The following is a 23,894-nucleotide window of genomic DNA, read 5'->3' on the forward strand; positions in this document are numbered from 1 at the left end:
AAAATACTTGATTAGAATTTTAATGTGGTGGATTTCACCTACTCTGATATAGATACCTTAGCTCCTGACTTTATATGCAGAGATATCCGTGCAATAAACATTGGTTGTGAACGCTCTATAGGAACTCAACCTTGCAATAATAAGATGTTCTTATTAGTGATTTCCTTTCATTTATCGACAATAACTTAAGGCATAATTCAAACCTAAAATAAATACTGCTGTGAAATGTAGTTGTAAAAGTATTACGTTGCATAAATTGACATTTTACAATGGAAATGGATATGTACGATTATGTCCTAATAGTACTTAAGTATCGTACTTGAGTACATGTGCAAAGTTAATTTCACCACTAGTCACTTGGCACAGTGGCTGTTTGAGCTAAATGCTGACGTTAGCATGCTAAGCTGATGTTGAACAGATTCCCATGCCCGCTGTCTTAGAAGAGCCTGCTAGCATGCTAACAATTGCTAAATGGCACTAAAATAAACACTGTTTTGTCTGAATGTCGTTCGTTTTGCAGCCATCAACAAACCTGACATAATTTCCATCAAGTTCTGTGAATCTTTAAAATAGTCTTTTACATTATACAGCGGATTTATATTTAAAAATGTCTATGTATAGATGGACACACAATTCATGGTAAAAAGTCTCTTTCTTGTCTTTTCTGTTTAGGACACTTCACGTCTCACTGCAGAACATTGTTTGGATGTGAGAGTATTATTTCCCAGCAGGCTGCAGCTGTCGTTGTACCTGTGACTCGCAGTCTGTCTGGTCCAATCACAGCCTGGTCGCCATCTGCAGTGAACAGCATGCTCCCCGTTTGGGAGTTAATGAGCACGTTCCGAGCTCGTCCCTGAGCCTCTCTTGGACCTGCAACAACAAAAACATCACAAATTACCTGAAGGGGGTTTGGCAAAAGTACATGGAAATAAATCAATATCAAATCTCTATTTGTTTTCCTGTTTGGCTTTTAAAATCTGCCATGAATATAATGAAGCAGATGTGGCATGTGTGGAAATACCTTATAAAAGAAAATGTTTAGCCAGAGAATTTGTAAGAAATAATCAGTAATATAAAAATAAAGTGACAAATATCTGAGGTGATTTGATTGTACCTCACACGACAGCCTGTGTGTGGCAAATGTATGTGTTTTTTTATAAATGTTTACATCCACAGAAAACACACTGGACGCTGCACTAGGTCAGAAACCAGAGGAGACTGTGAAGTCCACCGCAGACGGACCACTGTTGGACAAAATGTCCTCTCCGTTAAAGGCAGCTCTTTCTGGAATAGCCTCCCAACTGAGACACGGGATTGACCCACTCTCAATAGTTTTAAAGGTCAACTCCAAGAATGGTTGAGAAACAAACATCCGTGCGATCACCGCTAACTGCACTTTAACACAGGGGCATCTCCTGTCGCACTTTATGCATCTCTTGTATCTTCTCTTGCACTTTACATGTCGTTGCTGCTATATTGTATTACCATGATGTCATAAATACTTGTATATGCTGCTCTTGCTCTCTTGCACTTTTTGCATAACATGTATTTTGATTTTGCTATGTTTGTAAAATATAACTTTCTTAAATGTTTTATGTGAGGGACTGCGGATGGAAATTAGCAAAGCTAAATCTGGCACTGTTACGCTTGAGACATGTTTTAAGTGTTCATTACTGTGCATTGTCCCTGCCAAATAAACGATGTAATATAAAAAAAAAAAAAAATAAATTAAAAAAAAATCGAAAGCAGGTGGATTAACCAGAGAGATATTAACTCGCTGAAGCACCTACAACTGTGAACCTGCATGTAATCTTCTCTAACAAGCATTTGGTTTTCATCCACAGAGGGCTGAGGGGATGCTTTTTACGGCTTAATGATCAAGGACACATAACGCGCTGTGGAACAAGGCAATTAGTCGGGTCATTTGTTGGCCTTTTAATTATGACAAAACACCCCAACGTAACAGTAAAAAGACGTGCAAATATGATCCTCCGCAGGCCTCTGGTCCCTCTGTGTAATGCAGAACGACCCAGAAGCAGTGGCACAGAGAGGAACGTTGCATTTAATGGATTTTAAATGGAAATCAAAGAGATTATAAATGGAAAGACGGCTTCTTGTCACTGTTAATGTTGGATAAGGAATCGCTGCAGGACAAGTGCATGAATGGCTTTACTATTGCCCTCGTACATCAATGAGATACTTTGTTATGCATGCTCTGTGCCTCACTGTGTGTACATGTGTCCTCTCTTACCCACTGATATCATCCCCGTCACATTACCATCTTCATTTCGGGCATTAAGGGAAACACTTTCCGACGAGTGCACGAGAAGTGAAGTGTCCTAAAAAAGACAAGGAAAAAAAGCCATTTTACCATGCTGTGTCTATGCAACTGAAACGGCTGCAAAATGTGAAAGAACATTTTTAAGATTCACAGAACTTGATGGGAATGATGTCAGGATTGTTTATGAGCAAACGGCTGCAAAATGAATGACATTCAGACAGAGTAGTATTTATTTCAGTGCCATTTTAGTAAATGTTAGCAATCCACAGTAGCAAGCGCTCCATGTATGGCGAGCATGGGGGATCACAAAATCTGCAAAACACCCATTAGCATTTACTTCAAAATGCCACTGTGCGTAGTGCCAGTGGTGGAAAGTAACTAAGTAAGTACCATAATTAAGTACTATTATGATATAGTTGCACTTTACTTCATCTACTTTATCCATTTTATGCTACTTAAGTTAATATATTGTAATTTTTACTTTTGCTACATTCATTTAACGCTCAGTTACGTTTGACATATACAACATATTTTATGATATATTATATAACACAAATACAACCCAGTATTTTCTAAGTTGACAAACTACAACAATAAAATGCTATTTGTGGTAAAAACAGAAACATATATAAGAATATCATTTTGTGAAAGGAGTCGTTCTGCTTATTATGTCCTTTTACTTTTTATACTGTATGTACATCTAGCTGATATGTACTTCTACTAAAGTAACATTTTGCATTCAGAACTTTTACTTCGTTTTTCTACTTTTAACTTAAGTAAACGATCTGAGTTCTTCCTCCACCTCTTTGTAAACTATGCCTTTTTAGAAAGTGATGTACACAAATCTGATTCAAAGAGATTGAGTGAGACAAAGTCATTGATGTTGAAATGAGGCCGCCTCAGCAGTAAACCACCACGGTTTCCCTGCAGCTGTATGGCGGAGAAGTTTACAGAAATGATGTAAGAATGTAACTTTCATTTGAAAAGCCAATACGGTGGCTCACCAAATCTCATTACCCATCCATAGAATACATTAGAGAAGGTGTCCGTCCATGAATGAGGAATACATTACCTTTTTAATGAGGCGCACAAAGAAAAACAATGGTTAAAGAAAATGCTGCTATGAGCAAGAAAAGCCATAACTTGTAAACAACTGCAGCAAAGTGTTCCCATCTGCTGCGTGCAGGCGAGCCGTAAACTGCTTTCCACTGCAAATATCTGAGGTTAATGGAGAGCCCGCTGCTCCACAACGCGGCCAAATCCAGTTTGTTCCTTTGACACATCTCACAGGAAAAGTCTGAAATATGCAATTCACTCACTGCAGCTGGATGAAATGTGCTCGAGTGTCTGCAATAAATTAGATTGAGATGCTGACAGGCAGTGGTGGAAGAAGCACTAAGATCATTTATTTAAAGGTCACCTATCATGCTATTTTTAGGCATTAGCATAGGTCTCAGATATATACAAATATATAAAAAATATGTCTATGAAGTGTTTTGCTCAAAATACCAAACAGATCACACGTTCTAGCCATGCCTCATATATCCCTCCATTTCACTTGCTGTTTCAAACGTGCTGATTTGGGGTATAAAGTAAAAAAAAAGGAGGGGGCTGAGCTCATGTGGGAGATTCTACTGGCAGATACTGCGGTGATGAAACGCCATATCATGGATTATCAAGGATTCTCTCTGAAACAGTCTGGAGCTCAAAGGCTTTCTCTCTTGCCGGTTATACCACAAGGTGAGTTCCTTTTCATTTCCTGCTTCTTCACACACATGCTCTCCAGTACAGGTTAGCTCTGAGTGTTAGCGATGCTAATGTAAACATGCACCGACCATATTACGTCCAAATCAGTCGGGCATTGTTTCTGATAGCAACTTTCTGATAGTGCCGTAGTGTGCGAACTATACCACGGTCTCCGGGGGAGCCGGGATTTTTTTTTGTTGCGGGGGGGGGGGGTAAATGCTGATCCGTGCATTAATAGCAACAGCACAGACATAGGCCTATTATAAAGAGAAAATCTGTTGCACACGGGGTGGTGCCACAGGTCTACATTTACATGAAACGTCCCGATGGATCATGTTCATGTCAACAGATTTCCCGAGCATGTATGGGCTACGCAAACTTCAATCAACTTGATAATAAATAATCCACGAACCACCAATGTAACGTTTGACTGTTTAATTAATTAATTAATCAACTTAAAATGACTCAAATGTGATCCACTCACTCCACTGTTGGCTGGTCCAGCCAGCTGGCGGCCACGGGACCACCGCAGCAACTTCGCCCCCCATCTCGAGCAGCAGGCAAGGAGGAAGAGGAAGAACAGGTGGGGTGGTCATCAGCAGCATCATCATCATCTTCTTCCACATCTCCTTTGATCTCTACTATGGTAGTTGTAGTCATCAAGTTAGCTTCTCTTGGCTCGTCTTCTTGTGTCTCTCAGCCCCCAAGTTAACGTTAGCTGTCAAGTTAGCACTAGCACTGACGTTAGCTCCCTCCTCTCTCGGTTCTGTTGTAGCAGCAGTCACAACGTACGATGTGCTACCACCAGCTACATTCGGTTGGTCTTCTTGATCAGGTTGATTGGCCGTCTTTTTAAAGAAATTGCCCAAGGTAAGTTGTTTTTTTCTTTTCGACATGTCAGCAGCAGCAACAATGCCTGGTAAAGATGCAGTGCCAACTAAACGAGCTTGTGAGTGAGTGGGTAGTGGGTGGAGCTGCGGGCAGCATGCAAGCAGGCGACACTTTTTTCATGAATCATAAACTCTAAATATAATTTAATTTCACTTATTTTACACCTTTGAAAAAAAAAACATGCCCAAAATGGAATTTATTTGGTCATCATATCAGTATTTTAGAGAGCTCCCCCCAAATTTCACAAACCATGTTCCCAGGGGAGCTCATGTCACCACTAGGGGAGCTATAGCTCCCCCTGCTCCCCTCCAGTTCGCACCCTGCCGTGGGTCCACATTTCAGATATTACGTCATATCGGACGCGAATCTGGATCAGCTCCGTTGTAGCCCCGTTTTTAGAGATTTGGGTACGGAGGAAAAGAGAGGGTTTTATTTTCTGATGCTGCGTGAGTTCCCCGACACCGGGGACACATGTTTATGTATAAAAGACATCAAAAAGTGCATTTTGCATGATAGGTCCCCTTTAAGTAAAAGTTATGTAGAAATACTATTTTAAAGTAAAAGTGTCACATTAAAAGTGTTACTATTAAAAGTACAAAAGTATAAGCATCAATATATACTTAATTGACACTATTCGTTCACAGGGTGCAGCTTAATGTGCGTTCACAATATGGCACATAAAAACAAATAAACAGAAGAAATTCATTTCTGGTCACAGGTTAAAACCATTTTGCACATGGAATAAAAGGAGGTTAAATAAGATAATTAAATATATATAATTAATTAATTAAAACAATTATAATAATAATAATAATACAATAGAACATAAATTATTCTACTGCTGATAATAACACAAAATAAATAATTATAATAACTTGTTTTTATACTTCCAGGTATTCTAATCCTTAATAATAATTTGTTATAATTTATTCTATTTTATTTTCGTATTTAATTTGAGCAAGCAAGGTAACTCATTTGGTAAAATAAATGTAGTATAGTAAAAAGTACAATATGTTCTTCCAAATTGTAGTGGATTAGGATTAAGAAGTAGCAATAAATGGAAAGAACAAGGACCTCAAAAATATACATGACTTAAGTAAATGAATTTAGAAACTCTCCATCACGGCTTTCTATCTGAGGTTTGGTAAACAGTGAGATGATTAATGGCCGGTCTGTCACACCACTTAACTGAGCAAGCAGAAGTGCGAGTGAGCTTAGAGGAAGAGGGAGGAAAGCGGAAGGTAGACGGAGGAGGAATGATCGATGATGATGGACAGCAGCGTGAAGAGGAATGTGGGAAGAAGAGCAAGAACAGTGTGTTCCTGATTATCTTACTTCTCTGGAGTGGATCTCCTGAGCATAGACGGGGAAGAGAAACTCTGACTCGCCCTCCTCCAGCTTGACCCCCTCTGAGTTCACTTGCAGGAGTCCCATCCCGTCCTACAGGTCGAATAAAAACACACACACACACGTTTTCAAGATGGAGCAAGGCAGGTTTAACGGAGGAGTCTTAACTGTACATCAACTGAATCTGCAAGGTAAGAATCCAAAGTATGACACGTTAGAAATTAAGATTTGGGAAACACCCTCTGCAAAGTTTTACTGTATAATTAAACAAGCCAGTAGATTTAGTTGTGTGCGTGCGTGTGTGTGCGGGGAGGTTTGGTTGTGTCTGCTTCTATATAAATCCATGGATGGCATCTGGATTTAAGAAAGCTAGCAAGACTCATAAACACAAAACCATCCTGTTCAGCTCTTCTATTGCTGATAATAATACAAAATAAAATAAAAATAAATATATACATTCATAATATATATATATATATATATATATATATATAAACATACATAAATAATAGCATTAAACAATAATAATTTAAAGTATATGTTTTATTGCTGATAATAATAACAAAACAAAAAATTTAAATAAAAAAATGAATAATTCAAATGATAATATTAGGCAGTGTTATTGGGCCAATTAAATGAACATTTTAAATAAATAATAATATCAAGCAGTGTCAATGGGTCAATAATATGTATGCACATCAACACTATGAAGGGACAATGATTACTGACATAACACTGAAGATATTGATTGATTGATTGATTGATTGATTGATTGATTGATTGATTGATTGATTGATGCATTTTATTTCGAACAAGTAAAATAAACAATTACAAAACAAATGTTGCAGTGCATAGTCATGTAAGAGAAATCAAAACAAAAAATGACATTTACAACAACAGCATTAGCAACATAAACAGTCCCACATCTAGTGTTCGAAAAGGAGTGAGAAGAAGTATAATTTATTTAATCTCACCCCCTTGTCCCTAAATTATTTATTTATAAACTATAATCTGCAATAATTATCATTATTATTATTATTAATCTGCTTTACCTGTTGATTGACATATATACACACATACACACATGCATGCATACACACACATACACATATATGCACATACACATATACACATACACACCTACATACTCACACATATACACATATATAAAGAGAAGCATGACGACAGGTGGGAAAGACAGGGGTAAAGCTTTCCCATCTGACAACACAAAGCGGCGATGGGAGCCAGCTTACCGTGTTGAACCACATCACCCTGAGGACCCAGATGGTGAGGGCGAAGTTCACCACCAGGATGATGATGAGCAGCAGGACGAACAGGTAGAGGCAGCGCTTCCTCCAGCCGTAGATCCCGATGTTGTAGACATTGTTGGGCACCGACCTGGGCGGGCTGCTGCCCTGGGTGGTGCTGACGTACTGCTCCCGCACCATCTGCTGGCTGATCATCACACAGAGGCACAAACATGGGCAACACGTGTTAAAAACAATTAATAAACACAAAGTCCTTTAAAAGTTCACCTATTATGCAAAATCCACTTCTTCATGTCTTTTCTACACAAACATGTGTCCCCTCTGTGGAAAGAGATTCTGAAAGTATCAGGAGAAAAGATTCTCTCTCTTTTTGTCCTGATCCATTTCTAGAAAAACCTGTCTGAAAATGAGCTGATCCGATTTTGGCCACTTTATGATGTCATAACGATTTTTTGGCTTGTGTAACCATTAGCCAATCAAAAATAAATAAACTACCGAGTGTTTGAATGCGTACAACAGTTTTATGATACTGCCCCATCTAGACATGAGTGGATCTGACTTGAATTACATTTGAGTTGAGTGTTTCGTCAACCTAATGTGTTGCTTAAAATAATACTTCTGCATACAGTCTGTGACACTGTGAGTGTTGCACGGCCAGATACGGCTCAGCTGACTCAGATAAGGAAATATATGATATATTATATGATCGATGATCTGATTGAATGTGATATAAGTGCGACACGTCGGCGTCTTCTCTGCATACGGCAGTTTAAACTGCATTTCCTTTCTCCTGTAATATGACTTGATAGATTTAAACTCCGCACACTGAGCTCTGATTGGTCAGCAGGCGGTGCTTTCACTGAGTTGATCTATTTTCTATAGACACGGGGGCGGGCAGCGTCAGGTATAAAAAGTAATGTAGCCTTCCCAAACCTGAGCCTCACGCGCCGCCTATGGATGCTGCAATGATCGGTTTGGTATTTGGAGCCAACACTTCAGAGACATGTTTTGTATATATTTGAGACCTACAATATATTGATGAAAAACAGTATAATAGGGGACCTTTAAAGCTGTTCAGAGGACATTATGTAGTTTGGTTACAGTAATACAATACTTCACGGTACAAGTGTTTGTCCACCAAGTCAAAACTGCTCCACCAATGATATTGAAACTCATTCCATAATCACATATTCACATTGTGTCTGACCTCAACCATGTCTTGACCAGTGAATATAAACTGTTTCCACGGGTTAATAACCTAAAATGTACAATGACTTTCAGAGCTTTCCAAATACAGCGATCTGCTACGTTGAGATTTAAAAAAAAGTAACATTACAGGCTGGAAAACAAAAACATTAGCTAACAGTTGCTATACATCTCCCTCAAGCTGGGGAGAACTGCCATCACATGTTCCTCTCTCCCCCTGGTGAATAGGTCAAGTTTGATAACAGCAGCCTAACGTTGGATCGTAAAGTCTTGCACAGTGACCAGCAAACAAAGTCATACGTATTACCCCTTGTATTGGCAGCACACGTGCCAGTTCAAGAGGAGCATACTGACAATATTCCACTACATAATCATTTAGTTTGAGTCATCTTCATTGTGAGCATGGATACACATTTTCAGATGGTTTTGAGGATTAATTCAGACGTCAATGTGAATCAATATCTGAAATCAATGACCTCAAAGATGGTTGTCAACTAGTCTTTTTATGGAGATGGGTTTCCGCCATCTATCAAGCACACTGCATTCACTGTCTTAAGGTCAAGCCTTTACATATTGCTGCATAAGTACACACTGCCAGTGGTGTAGTCTACGTGATACGCGGGTATACGCCGTATACCCACTACAAAATGCCAGTGATTTCCGTATACCCTCTTAAAAATGAGCGATGATACGTAACAACTTCATTTTGTGACTGCGCTTTCACGCTTTCGCCTCTTCGTTAATACTTTTGGACGTCTGGAGCTTCCGTCGCATGTGGCCTGTGGCCTGTTGCTAAGCAACAGCAACACACGCCTCTGACAAACCCCAAGTTTCTCTAACGTTATCAGAATTTGATCCGTCCACCATTCAAGTTCGCGGAGCGCTAAACAGGAAGCAAACATGAAACGAAAACAGACGACAATATTTCAATGTTTCCCCCTATTACCACTATAGAAGAAGAGCCATGTCAGGTGGCTGTCCTAAAGGTGATATCATTAACGTAACTGTAGCTAACTTGCTAGCTAACTTGATCAACGTTAGTGTGGTGGATCAATGGAAGAGAAAGGGAGGGAGATACTGTGTGTGTGTGTGTGTGTGTGTGTGTGTGTGTGTGTGTGTGTGTGTGTGTGTGTGTGTGTGTGTGTGTGTGTGTGTGTGTGTGTGTGTGTGTGTGTGTGTGTGTGTGTGTGTGTGTGTGTGTGTGTGTGTGTGTGTGTGTGTGTGTGTGTGTGTGTGTGTGTGTGTGTGTGTGTGTGTGTGTGTGTGTGTGTGTGTGTGTGTGGTCAGAACGCAATGTTTATATTATCTCCTTGTTTCGGACACAGATGAGAGCTCCTGGCCAGCCTTGTGGACTGAAAGTCAGGCTATGGAATTTAAGAACAGGCATCCTTGGTTAGAGTGGAGGGACAGAAAGTTAGGTAAATAGATTAGACGACATGAGACGTCCAGACTCCAGAGCACACACAATAGCCCAGGAGCTCACGGAGAAGGGTGGACAGGATTTAGTTGGACATTTGGTGAGAGCTGTGTCAGAGACTGTGTTTGCAGAGACAGATTCTGTATTCAGAACAGCACACTATCTTGCGAAGATGAACCAACCTTTTACTGACCATGATAGTCTCATTGAGCTTCAGGAAAAGAATTGTGCCAAAATGGGCACTAGTCTGCACTCAAGGCACAGTTCCACACACATTGTAAAACACATAGCAAAAGAGATGCAGAAAAAAATTGTTCACAGTATTGTGACATCTTCAAGCAAGTTGTCTGTTCTCATTGACGAGGCTGCATCTGCAGGGCGAGTGGACGAACAGTGAACCCAGTATGGACATGTTGAGTGCTTTTTCAACCCTCATTTATTGAGGTGAAGCTTATTTGTTAATTTGTTTCTTGTTTGAAGCTAATATGTCTTGTAGCACTTCAAGGATGTTTGCTTGTTCATTTAAGCTGATACAGAACATAGTTTGACAATGATTTATGGAAGATAATAGGGCTGAACAAGTTTGAATAAACTAATGCATTGAAAAATAGGTTTAAAATGATTATTGTGTGATATTTGTGCAGATCTATGCGAAACAGATGTTTTTCTAAGTGTAGAATATGATGTGTGGGCCGGGACATCTGTAGCATGACCATATTTATTGTATATTACTTGAAAATTGCAGTCGGCCATATTGAGATATTGATAAAAATGTCGATTAATTGTTCAACCCTAGAAGATAAGTGGGCTTTTTCCATCATTGTTCATTCTTTTATTTTTTTATTGTTAATGTCACTGGCAGTTAAGTCACATACAAATGCTTATAATACATTGACATGTTGATAACACGTAACCAGTCTCAAGACTAGTTATGCATTAGTGAGTGTGATGGTGTTCATGAGGTGTTGTGTCGAGACAGGTGTCGCTCCGCGATGCGTCGCTCTAGGATGGATGAATACAATTATTAGAGTATACCCACTACAAAAAAGTAGACTACACCACTGCACACTGCCTATATGCAACTCTATAGAATAGCTTGTTCAGTCACTGCACAGTATTTCATTCACTAGCCTCGAGCACCAATGGAAAGCCTGATGTCATTTCCAGCAGTTTTTCAAGAAGGCAAAAAGTAAAATGCCACTTATTACAGCGAGGGTGGTTCTGCCTACACAGCAGCAGGACATCAGAAACCAAGGAGCCGAATGTCAGCACATTTCAAACCGCAGCGAGATTTACAAGCTATGACAACAACAGTAGTTTTCATTTTCATTGTTTTTATTCTATAAATTGACCAATCAGAATTGAGTATTCAACTAATCCAACATAATAACCAGAAGAACTGCAGAGAGAGCTGCTTGGGCCAAGGCCTGAAGAAAATGCTGCAGATTGTAGGTTATACTATAAAATGCCCGGAAACAGGCGGACTTCAGCTCTGCTTCGAATCTTCATCAATACTTTAGAACTTTATGGGAGAAGTTATCTGAACAACAGAGACATTTGGGGTGTCTCAGCAGTGTTGTCTGAACCCGACAGCAGCCTGGCTGATTTACATACGGGACAGATGTTGCATCTTAATGCCACAGTTAAAGGGGTTTTCCATCATGTTAAAAGAGACACTTTTAAAACAAAAAAAAGAAATTATTTGACATTAACAGATGTTCAGCCAGGCACATCATCCTGCTGCTGCTGCTGCCGTAACTCCCTGGTGATACAAGCAGAACAGGGCAGGCAGACTCTGCATAGTCACACGCTGCAATGTTTCTGTAAATAATGAAGTAAAAAGCCCGCCCTCACAGCGAGAGGTAATGACAAAAACCAAAATGCGCCCCTGCTGCTGGAGCTCACTGAGGTCCGGGAGATAGGCCCAGAGTCTGCACAGCTCGTTTCGTGGCGTTTTGCATGAAACAGCGAAGGAGACGTGTTGGCTTGAAAGGCTCCGAGTTAATCTTTGACTGAACCCGCCTCTCCACAGGACCTGTCACATGGCCCGCGAGCCACGCTGTGATGAATAGCCCTTATTTCATAAACTAAACAAATGAATATCGCCTGTAAACGAAAGAGGGAAAAAATGACTTTTCCGCGGGGAAGAGGAGATTGAAGGTTGATAAGTATGTGAGATGCTCACACTTCCCCCTCTCCTCATTTATATTTATTAAATCGTGCTAGTGTGAGTCATGATGACAAATTGAATCTCAGAAAAGACACTGCAAATTATAACGAGGGTGTCTGGCATTGCCCGGCTAGTTCTATCCACATGGATTAAGTGAGGTTTAATCTTGTATTTCTCCAATGATGCCCAAACATTTTTTTTAGATTCACCAGTTTGTTAGAGAGGACATATTCTGCTCATGTACAGGTTCATATGTACACTGTGCCTCCACTGGGACATGTCTCCATGCTTTAATGTTCAAAAAGCTCTTTATTGGTCTCATACTGCCTGTGCTGCAGCACCTCTTTTCACCCTCTGTCTGAAACCAGAGCCCAGTCTGCTCTGATTGGTTATCTGGCCGGCTCTGTTGTGATTAGTCCACCGCTTAGATGTAGCCTATCACATATACTGTGTTGGGGCTCTAGCCAGTAGAAGTGCGAGTGTGGGGGGGGGGGGGGGGGAAACAGGGATTTTAGCCTTTGCAGACCATTGACATGCACACAAACCTATAGTACACACTATAGGAAAGGGAAAACCCCCAAAAGCCTTTAAATTGACCCAATATCCTCCCTCTCTACCCAACCACAACTACAGATTAATGTATGATGCAGATCAGCCAACTGTGTCCTTTGGGCAAACGAGCAAAGAGCTGTTCATTATGCCGTTAATGAATGTGATCTAACCCGGTCTAATGACTTTAAATATAGGCATTAAGAGGCTTCTGTACTTCAGGGGGAAGCAGCTCTGAGGGTGGATCTTTTAAAAGGCGTCTTCCAGCTCCGGTTTCAGTGTTACCACAGACTGCTCCTTCCATAGCAACCCAAACACACAGGGCCTGCACAGTGGCTGTTAAGGAGCCAGGAATGCTCAGTTTATGATCGGAAATACAGTCTGTCCTTTAGAGAGGCAATCGTTTTCATGATATTGCTTTTTTAAGGTGGATTGTAAGACACTTGGTCAATAATATGTAATCAGGATACAAAAAAAGTTACTGTACTACCTTACAGTTACATGAAAAGAGACAGATTACTGTTACATTTACAATGTTAGTAAAAAACCGCCTAGTGCCTGAATCTGCTTCATGGTTTACACTTTCTTAGGATTCTGTAGGATTAGCTTGTCCTTTTTTTATTCAGTAAGAGAATGTATATGTTCATAAAATAGTGTGTGTGAGCTTAAATGTGTATTAAGCTAAAAACGGAGGATTTTCTGCTAATCAGAATGTATTCCTGCTTTTGTTTTTATCGCCTCCATTGGACTCCTTTATTTACTTCAGTAACACAAGTCACCACCATAGGTCACCACGTAACTCAGTACGTAATGCTGGACATCTCTAAGTGGTTTACCAATCACAACAGAGCGGGCAGCTAACCAATCAGAGCAGACTGGGCTCTGGTTTCAGACAGAGGGTGAAAATAGGTGCTCCAGCACAGGCAGTATGAGGAAAAACACACCTTTTTGAACATTAAAGCATGGAGACATGTCACAGTATTGAGGAACAAAATACTAATATGAACCTGGAAATGAGCAGTATATTTCCTCTTTAAAGTGACGCTCCTATCCGGCTCTGACCTCTGGGTTATAGCAAGGCAAGGGGTGGGTCAGCTAACTACTTGCCAACAACTATCATGGTCTAGCTGTTATTGAGAAACAAGTGGCCCAAAACCAAATGCTGTGCGTTTCAGTGAGTTAGAAAGGATAAAATACATCTCTGGAGGGACTTCACAGAGAAACACTCAACATGAAGAGTGAGGAGTGATCATAAACTGAGCACAAGTTTCTGTCTGTAGCCGGCGTCATGACTCCACTCCGCTGTGATGCCTTAACTTCTAAAAATAGGGCACAGCATTGCGAACTAAATTTAAAACAGCAGCACAGGACACTCACACACAACACACGGGAAAACTAATGAAAGATAAGGCACTGGATTTGCTCATAACACACACAACAGTAAGGTGCTCTTCAGCTAAAGTTATTTTTGTATTTCAATATGTCTAACCATGTAGGGTAAAACAAACGACAGCTGGCAACACTTTTTCCTAACTTCTTCTGTAAAGACTAAGGTGAGGTACAGAGAAAGACAAATCATTTAGCAGTAGGTCAAAGGTTGGTATTGTTAAACATTATCTTATAAAGAGGGGAAACCCCCACAGAGTGTTAGAGAGCGAAAAGGCTCACCCTTTGTGTGATCCGGCGCAGCAGTCCTCGTCTTTTCTCCGCGGCAGTGAGCAGCAGAGCTGGTAGGAGCTGCACTGTTTGAGTCGCTCACACGTCTGTCAGCCGCTCAACAGCTGCGAGCCATAAATCCAGATCAGGGAGAGCCTCGTGTGATCACCACGAGGCGGCGCTCCCACTCCCTCACGCGCGCACGCACGCACGCACACACACAGCTCTCTGCCTCTTAAATGTGCACACATTGAGTATCATCAGAGTGTATGAGAGAGAAACAGAGGCGAGGGGGAGGAGAATTAACCATCAGTACACATTATATCCCGGCTATTATACAGATTGTATTTCCTTACAGTTCCATAAAGAAAGATGTAATCAGATTCCTAAAATATGAGGATTACTTTAGAGGATTCCTCTAAAAAGAGGATTTAGTGTTTGTTTTAAAAAAAAAAACTGTTCTGTAGGTTAATACTTTAAGTGTGAATCTATACGCCCACTGCCTGAGTGTGCTTTATGGTTTCACTTTCTTTGGTTCATGAGAAAAATAAAGAGCTCTTTGAACATTAAAGCATGGAGATGTCACAGAGGCTCAAAATACAAATATGATCCTGAAAATGAGAAGAATATACTAATATATTACATTATAAAGAATACAATCTCTGAGCAGAGGACACATTTGTTATCGTAAATATCTTGGTTCCTTCTTTTCTAAGGTCACAATGTTCAAGTAAAACACATGTTATTGACATTTCCTCTTGGATTTCGCTGCATTGCATTTGTTATTGAGGTAATTCAAAAGTAATAGAAATAAATCAGATTACATTTATGTTATATAAATCAGATTAGATTGTTTTATGGCACTACTTCTATTCTATTTTATTGTATCACTTACATATGTTATTGTGTTGCAGTGTTGGGGGAGCCTGGGCTGGGACCTAAGATTTTCATCGACATAATTACATTATGTACGAATGACATTAAAAGCCTTGAATCTTTCTTGAGATTACTAACTAATTGTTTTACATGTAACTAGTAATTGTAACACATTACAAAATATCCGTAATGAACAGAGGCAGTTGTTTGTAATGCAGCCCAGTGAGTCACTCTCTCTGCAGCCCGAGGCTCCGCACAGTCCGGTCTAATTTGGGGCTTCAGTCATGGCTCTCAACACGGAGTTAAGCTGGTGTTTCAGAGCCTGGCTGACAGGCAGCAGGAAGGGCGGACCTTGAAGGGGGCAGAGTAAGTCAGAGTGGCAGCACACACAGCGTGGTAAACACACAGGAGGGGGGCTGATTCATGGTCCTGAATTATTTAGCTTATTTTCACAACTCTGTTTTAGGTGTGAATAACTCATCCTTCAGTATCACTCAATACAGATGATTCATTCGTCTTCAGGGGGCGTCGTCAAACCCTCTCTGAAGAACAGGGTTTGACATCTGAACCGGCTCGGGGAGTTTAAATCCACCACGAAAAGAGAAAAACACCCGTGTGTGCAACCCAGGCTGAAGACTTTTCTTTTTGTCGCTGCTTTTAATTGAACTATTCATATCTTAAACTGCACTGTAACTTTTATCCATGTATTTTTCCTTTTAATGTTTATTTTATTAGCTTTTCTTTTTTAATGCTTAATGTCTTTCATTTTTTGTAAAGCACTTTGAATTGCCTTGTGTTGAAAAGTGCTATATAAATAAACTTGCCTTGTGCAGCGGCTTTGACAATGTGATGTATTTAAGAATTAAATATATAGGGATTCAGAGATGGGCAGCAGAGTGATAACAGGATAACAGGGATGGGAGGGTTCCTCTAAAAAGTAGTCCATTGCAATGACTAGTTACCTTAGCTGTAAAAGAAAGTAATCTGAATATCACAATATAAAGTAATGTAACCTGATTCCCTTATTTTGAATGACCTCAATATCACATGCATTGCAACTAAATCTATAAGAAAATCTATTTCAATGAGTGTATTATGTAAACAACGTGACCTAAAAGACAAAAACCAAGATATTTGAGATACAAAATGTGTCCTCTGACATGTGTAGTTTACCAGTTCTGTTTTAGTTTAAAACCCAGTCTGCTCAGAACAAAAAAGCAGATATTCACTTCAAATAACAAACATAAGTGCTGGTGCAATACTTTCAATCGTTTCTTTTAATTGAAGGCTGAAGCAAAACAGGTGGTTTTTTTTAGTTTGCAAAGGATGCAGCTTTTCCCCTGAAATAATTCAGCAATTACACAAATAGTCGGCTAAAAAGCAACTCGTATATTGTGAGAGAAAGCCACATCCATTAAAAGACAGGCATGTGTTAGTGTTCACAGATGCTGCACCGTCAGTGTGTTGTGCAGCTGGGGGTATTGCTGAGCTTTGACAACCGGACGGCTGAAAGCATCCATCACCTCCTCTGTCACGCCCTGAGCTAACATCTGACATGGGGGGGGTAGCTTCATCTTTATACAGTCTCTTATCAATATCTCATAACCTTTCAATGCCTGTGGCTTTTAACAGACGAATGGAAGACATTAATGATGAATCCCTGGCACCACGTTGGAAATGCTCCGTCTTTGTTGGATGTGAACGTTAGGTACACCGTGTGCACGCAGCAGAACTGAGAACTCATTGATAGTAATTGAATGCAACAATTTGAGGTGAGAACGCACCCAGCAGCACAGGTTAGTAACAATCTAATGTGCTGCTAAGAGGAGAGAATGCCTGGAAAGGTTAAAATGAAACATAGCATGTTCCAGGCTATGCAGGAATCCTGAAGTCAAATAAAATACCTTTTAAGCCCTTTTTTAAGACCTCATCGCCACTTTGAGTTCTAACCGGTTACCTTGGCGACACACTTGACCTCACATTGACTATATACAGTATTGATTGTCCTTCCTCCTTATCTTCCAACCATTTGGACACAAACTTGCATTTCCCCATAACGATGTTGTTTAACAAGCGGCGTAAACGGAGCTTTGCGCGCTATCAAGCAGTGAGCGTGCAATGTCCTGTTCAGATGACGTCAAGTCCAACGGGATGCCATAAATAAACTACAGAATCACACTACACACCTACGCCATGATTACATTCAGGCAATTTTTTTTTGGCCATTAATAGACATTTCTGTAAATGTGCCAGTGAGGCTATTTTTCAAGTGTAGTCCCTGGACAGATTTGGTAAAGCTACCCCAGCAGCAGATATTTAAGGTTTTGTTCTACCACATAAGACGGACTTAAATACCACACTGGTGAAATAAAAAACAACCAGGATGGCCTACAAAGCCATTTCTTCAGTGCCACTAATACAAAATGACCAGGTTTGACCCATCAGTTCTTACATGAACAGTAATGAAAGAACACGGTATGATTTTCTCTTTACATTTTTATTCACCTTGTACTACAAACAGCTCAGAGGAAACCGGAGAACCTGCAAGACAAAAGGGAATTGAAGTCAGTGAATGCAGCTTATTAATAATATACAACTCCTAGTAATGTACATTTCATCTTGTTGTACCTACTTATGCTTTTTCGGCCTTCTCCGCCTTTTCTGCCTTCTCCGCCTTTTCTGCCTTCTTGTCCTTCTTCTCCTCCTTCTCCTTCTCCTCTGGTGCTGCCTCCTCCTCTGGACCCTTGGTGTTACGGGTGTAGATCAGCTGTGCTCTGTGTTTGGACACGAGTTTGATCATGCCTGGAAGACAAAACAGGATAATGTTCTCCATCAGTTTTATCCACACATTAACAATTCACATGTGCCCTTATTTGAGTTACTTTGCTCTGCAGATCAGTTAAGGTGTGCTTTTAGATCATTTTTAATGAAAGTCTAAACGTCTCAGTTTAAAGTTGACAGATTAATCTGAGCTTTTGGAATATTATTATGAGAGGACAAGAGTGTAAACACAGTAAATGCACGTCAGCAATGCGGTTCAAGTTGCGATTCCAGCTCTAAAATCACTACTATAGTATTTTAAAAGAGAACAAACTCGTGAGGTTGAACAGTTTTTGGACCAGAAGGGCATGTTTCCAATATGATATAGATATGCAATAGAAACAAAGCTCAGTCTTAAAATGTGTTTGCTTTACAAAAGGCTAATGCCGTTCAATTCAGGTAAACTTAAACAAAGCGAGCGATGGTTACTCCCACTTCATTTTGAATAGCAAACATGTCTTTTGAAACAGGCGGCAGGTTGCATAAAGACAGACACAAGCCATCACCACTGTGTGTTAAGGGTTTGTGAAATTGGGTGGGATGCAAGAACATAGATGTTTGGGAAAGACACCGTTGTCCTTTCATCTAGCAATTTATCCTTTCAGTATTTTGAAAATGTAATGACAGCAATGTTGCAGCTATGATTACTGATGAAAGCAGGAGACAAACTAAATGTCAACCATACAAATCACTGCCACCTAAGAACACCTGAAAAACACTTAGTGTGAGCATTTATAGAAGTCAGACACAGCCAATGAGCTGTACCGATGACTGGTGGGGATTAATAATGATGCATGTAGATGTTTGTGTTAAAACACGGCCCGTTGCAGTTAGTTCAGCCTGTTTTCTGCGACCAATGTAAAATATTATAGCAGATTACATTAAGAGTAAAACAGCCCAGCTCCAACTTGACTTTTTGAGATATGATTTAGTGAGATAAAATTAAACTTCACCACAAATAGCCTTGCAGGACAAACAATGGAGCAAATTCTGTCAGGACTCGCTGAGATTAGAGCAGCAAAAAGGTGCTTAAATATTAAATTGGTTGATCCGAATGTAGGCATGTTGTCAGTGATATTCACCTTTGAAGAGCAGCTCCTGGAGGGCGTTCCTGGCCAGGGAGCCACGGATCTTCAGCCTCTCAGACACAACAGCGGGGGTGATGAGCTTGTAGTTGGGCACCTCTTTGTACAACTTTTCGTAGGTAGCCTTGTCGAAGAGAACCAGGTTGTTGAGCTTGTCCCTCACCTTTCCCTTGGACCACTTCTGCTCGGAGACAAATATGTTACGGATTAAGAACAATCTTGGGCAACCAGTCTTGCTAACATTAATTTCACAACATCTGAGAGGTTGGTTTAAATTCATTGTTAAGTTATAGTTACATTGGCAAATGTACCAGTGTTTATATAAACTAGAATAGGCTTTGAGTTGATTGTTAGGAGTGTCCCTGCCGAGGGAATTCATATGTAATTTAGCAGTAATCTGGAATTTAACAACTCTTATCTTTTTGAGATTAATGTATTTTTATGCATGGTCCTTGTTAAATAGATATAACATCGTACCTTCTTCTTGGCCTTGCCCCCGGACTTGTTAACTGGGTCCTTGTCCTTCTTGGACTTCCCAGCGTCCTTCTTCTTATCCTGCTTGGGAGGCTATAAAGACAAGATAGAAAAAACGTCATTAATTTACAATATACGTGTACTGCTCGCATGGTTCCAAAACAAAAACAAGTATTAACTGCTTTTACAGTAAGGTATAGAAGACAGAAATTGCACTGCTGGTGTGAGGAGCTAGCAGAGTGACGCTAACTTCGCTGGACGGCATGGGATGGCCTTGTCAGCGTCCTCAGAAAACGTTGCAAGCTTCACAATTTGTTTTACATTGGACATACTTAAGGTTACAATACAGTAGCATTGTACTAGTTTCACTGACAGCGTCATGTATACATTCATGTAGGTCTCAAGATAGCGAAATAACGTATTGGGCTTATATTTCTTTACCAGTGTAGCATGAAAGCATGGTGGAATTAGCGAGATAGCTACCGTTAGCTAGCTAAATAGCCGACCGCTAAATGTGTAAAATGTAACAACTTGACGCTTCATCCACACGCTTTTGTCACAGCATAGGGAAGTACAATACTATCGACAAACGCTCCGAAAAATAAGAACTCGAAAACAATTTCATAAATGTGTTACATTTGTGATTTGTTTCGACAAAACGGGTAATAACTGTCCTCACCATGTTTCCTCGTCAAGATGTCGGAGTGAAAGGAAGTTCAACCCGTGGAAGAGCCCCTTAGACACCCCGTATATGCGGAAATGGAGAAGGGATTTGTGGGTAATTGAGTCCTTCTGTTTTTTCGAAGGAATGGTTTTTAATCTGTATTGGCTCAACATATAGCGGCACAACAGTTATATATGTTTGTTTGAAATCAATAAAAACATACACATGATAAATAAATAAAAAATTGGCAAAGCTAATTAACATTTTTTCTGACACTTTGTGGTCACCTGATCTGAGTGTCGTCAGCTGGGCAGGACGTCGCAAAGATGGTGATCTTCAGTGTGTATGTGGTGAACAAGGCTGGAGGTTTAATCTACCAATATGACAATTATGTGCCGAGAGCAGAGGCCGAGAAGACTTTCAGCTACCCTTTAGATTTAGTGCTGAAGCATCACGATGAGAAGGTGGTCGTGTCGTATGGACAGAGGGACGGAATCAAAGGTAACGTTAGCACAGTGTTAGCTCAATGCTAGCTGGGGGTGTTGATTAAAGACCTATACATCTAAAGTAGATATACTTCTAATAATTGCACCGATTGTCTTATTATCCTTTTAAATACACGCCTTTCTCTGTAGCTCATTGCATTTACATTTCATTTAGAGACAAATGTACATAGCCTACTTAATAATGTATAGTACCCTATATTTATATGTTACTATTTGTAGTTTGGTATATTCCTCTATGTGTCATAGTGTGTATGCAGAGGTGGAAGAAGTACTCACAGATCTTGAATTTAAGTAAAAGTAGAAGTACCAGAATGTAGGAAAACTCTGTTGCAGTAAAAGTCCTGCATTCAAAATGTTATTCAAGTAAAAATACAACAATATTAGCATCAAAATATACTTAAAGTACCATAAGTAGAAGTACTCATTATGCAGATTGGTCCATTTAAGAATAATATATATGATATGTTTTGATTATAATTACTGATCATTAAAGGTCTATCAAAGCTGGTAAAGGTGCAGCTAGTTTTAAAAACGTTGTATACTGCACTGCAGGGTAGCTTGTGAATGTTACTCCAGATGTAACTGAGTCTAATTAAATGTTGATTATATTGCACATAATTAATCCAAATATGCAAAACAAATAAAGGTATTGAATAAATGTAGCAAAAAATGGAAATACTCAAGTAAAATCCTTGAAATGTGTACTTAAGTACAGAACTTGAGTAAATCTACATTGTTACTTTACACCACTGCATATACATGTATCTCTCTACTGTTGATATGTCCATTTGTTTTTGTTTTACATTTTATTTCCAACTTCTTTGTGCAGTGCTTTGATTACCTTCAACACAATTATTTAATCTATTTGTCTCTATATTCATTTGAAAGGGATTCATATTGCCAGCAATGTTTGTTTTCCTGGATCATGCTAGAATCACCCACCTACCGATATTATACTTTATGAGAGCTATGCATTCACATTTGTGCTGTCCAGTTTTGTGTTTCTTTTTCCTCCAGAGGTTGGTTGCTGCACGGTAGCATTTGAAACATCCTTCTCCGTGAATTAATTTGCAATTTGAATTGTGGCCTTAACAAAGGACACTGAGAACATTGGGATTACCCCATACAATGTCCCTCCTCTGCAGTCTCTCTGTCTGCATAATTAATTTGACATGAAAGTGTACTACTCCTTATTATTCTGGGATGCTCAACTCAACTGCATGCCTTGTCAAAGTCTAACTTTTAAACTGTATTTGCTGAAACTTGTATGTGTGGTTATTCTCCAGTGGGCCATGCTGTGCTGTCCATCAACGGCGCTGATGTGCTCGGCAAAAACACGGCAGAGGGAAAGGACATCCTTGAATATTTGAAGGATTCCTCAAATTATCCCGTGTCTATTCGCTTTGGACGGGCGCGCCTGAGCTCCAACGAGAAGCTGATGCTGGCCTCCATGTTCCACTCGTAAGTTACATTAATGTTTCATAAAACAGCTCTGAGTCTGTGTTTCTAACCTTTACATTCTTCACTGATTCCCAAAGTCCGTTATAGTACAGGTAAGGAGAGGCTGTTCACATCTATTTGTAACTGAGTCACAGACGTGGAAGACTATTTGCTTAAGTACAAATATTCAGTTATCCTTTTTTTTATCCATTTGTACCTGATCCTCATGTGGATCAGTTGTATTGCATACTAAAGTATTTTGTTGTGTGTGTAGATCACCATGTAAAGCATTGTATTTCTCCTGTGTGCTTTCACAGGTTGTTTGCTATTGGTTCACAGCTGTCCCCAGAGGTTGGCAGTTCAGGGATTGAGATGCTGGAAACCGACGTGTTCAAACTCCACTGCTACCAGACTCTCACCGGTCAGTAGATAAACAAGCTTCATCAGCCATTATTTTTAAAGATAAGTGTGATTTTTAGTCCAAGTGAAGAGGCCAGAGGGACTTTCAAAGTAACTCAGTATCTTCTTTGTAATACTTCCCCTTTAACCCAACATAATTACTTGTTTTTGAGTTTTTTAAACTGATGTCTTTCTCATTGGGATAGGCCTATCAGAGTGTACACTGACTTCCATTCTGTATATTTATAATTGTATACACGATACTTTATAGAAATATATATATTTCACTGTCAGTATGTATATTTATTTGTTACCATCTCTTTTCATTTTGAAGTGCATTGCCTTGTTTACAATCCCAATTTCCCCCAAATTGGGTTCAATAAGGAGTATCCAATCTAATATAAATCCTATCGGTCCTTCAGGGATAAAGTTTATCGTGCTGGCGGACCCCCGACAATCTGGAATAGATGCTCTGTTGAGGAAGATCTATGAGATATATTCAGATTTCGCCCTCAAGAACCCGTTTTATTCACTGGAAATGCCAATCAGGTGAGAGAGCCTTCCAATCTGTTGTCCTAAAATTAGAATCTGGTACTTTCAGATTCCATATCAGATTTCTAACACTCATATTTCCAACAGGTGTGAACTCTTCGACCAGAATCTGAAGGGTTCGCTGGAGATCGCAGAGAAAGCTGGCAACTTTGGAGCGGGATCTTAAAACCAATCCAGACTTAGTTAGTTTTCCAACAACAGATTTACAGACTTCAAATGAAAGTGGATTTTCTTTGTTTCTTTTTCCAAGTTGATATCGGACCGGAAATAGAGCGGTGCAGTGATGATGTGTTTTTGTTGTCGGCTCTGAAGGACAGCGTTTTTAAATTCACCTGTGTGGTATTTACGGACACAACATGTTAAAATCTCTTCAGCTTGTGTTAACCACAGACGTTATTTCAGGATAACACATTAAAAAGCAAACAAACAACATGTGCTCTTAGGACTCATTCCTGCATCACTCTATAAACACATTGTAAATATGTTTTGTTTTGTAAATACTTGAAGAATAAATAAAATACTGTCTTTAAAAGCTTGGTCATATTTT

At 39.8% G+C, this 23,894-nt stretch overlaps 3 protein-coding genes across 6 annotated transcripts in view; 1 reads left to right on the top strand and 2 right to left on the bottom strand.

Annotated features, from left to right (window-relative positions):
* The window catches only part of sgcg (sarcoglycan, gamma), a 44,723-nt gene extending 30,034 nt beyond the window's left edge, over nt 1-14,689 (bottom strand). For 2 of the 3 annotated variants that reach the window (XR_004553365.2, XM_034098065.2), the window contains exons 1-5: nt 14,544-14,689; nt 7,519-7,720; nt 6,254-6,358; nt 2,252-2,339; nt 751-870 (exon numbers count right to left, since the gene is read on the bottom strand). Coding sequence is in view for 2 of the 3 variants with exons in the window: in XM_034098065.2 (XP_033953956.1) it covers nt 751-870; nt 2,252-2,339; nt 6,254-6,358; nt 7,519-7,713 (508 nt within the window). In the remaining variant the exon portion in view is untranslated. The remainder of the gene's footprint in view (nt 1-750; nt 871-2,251; nt 2,340-6,253; nt 6,359-7,518; nt 7,721-14,543) is intronic. The other variant, XM_071205215.1, reaches the window with a different exon arrangement.
* A 3,196-nt stretch (nt 14,690-17,885) lies between these two features.
* rps25 (ribosomal protein S25) lies at nt 17,886-20,534 on the bottom strand. Of its 2 annotated transcripts, none has more exons than XM_034097966.2 (5): nt 20,466-20,534; nt 19,790-19,879; nt 19,310-19,493; nt 18,040-18,209; nt 17,886-17,948 (listed from the first exon to the last, which is right to left on the bottom strand). In XM_034097966.2, exons 1-4 carry the CDS (start codon nt 20,466-20,468, stop codon nt 18,040-18,042), a joined length of 447 nt encoding a protein of 148 aa, XP_033953857.1. In that variant the 5' UTR covers nt 20,469-20,534; the 3' UTR covers nt 17,886-17,948. The 2 variants fall into 2 exon arrangements, with proteins under 2 accessions (XP_033953857.1, XP_033953858.1); XM_034097967.2 differs by having other exon boundaries at nt 18,036-18,209.
* A 220-nt stretch (nt 20,535-20,754) lies between these two features.
* Nucleotides 20,755-23,879, top strand: trappc4 (trafficking protein particle complex subunit 4). The gene is made up of 5 exons (XM_034097965.2): nt 20,755-20,951; nt 22,243-22,417; nt 22,714-22,817; nt 23,218-23,344; nt 23,435-23,879. Exons 1-5 carry the CDS (start codon nt 20,777-20,779, stop codon nt 23,511-23,513), a joined length of 660 nt encoding a protein of 219 aa, XP_033953856.1. The 5' UTR covers nt 20,755-20,776; the 3' UTR covers nt 23,514-23,879.
* Nucleotides 23,880-23,894: the final 15 nt, after the last annotated feature.

The sequence above is a fragment of the Pseudochaenichthys georgianus genome, chromosome 13 (genome assembly GCF_902827115.2).
Source record: "Pseudochaenichthys georgianus chromosome 13, fPseGeo1.2, whole genome shotgun sequence".
Lineage (NCBI taxonomy): Eukaryota > Metazoa > Chordata > Actinopteri > Perciformes > Channichthyidae > Pseudochaenichthys > Pseudochaenichthys georgianus.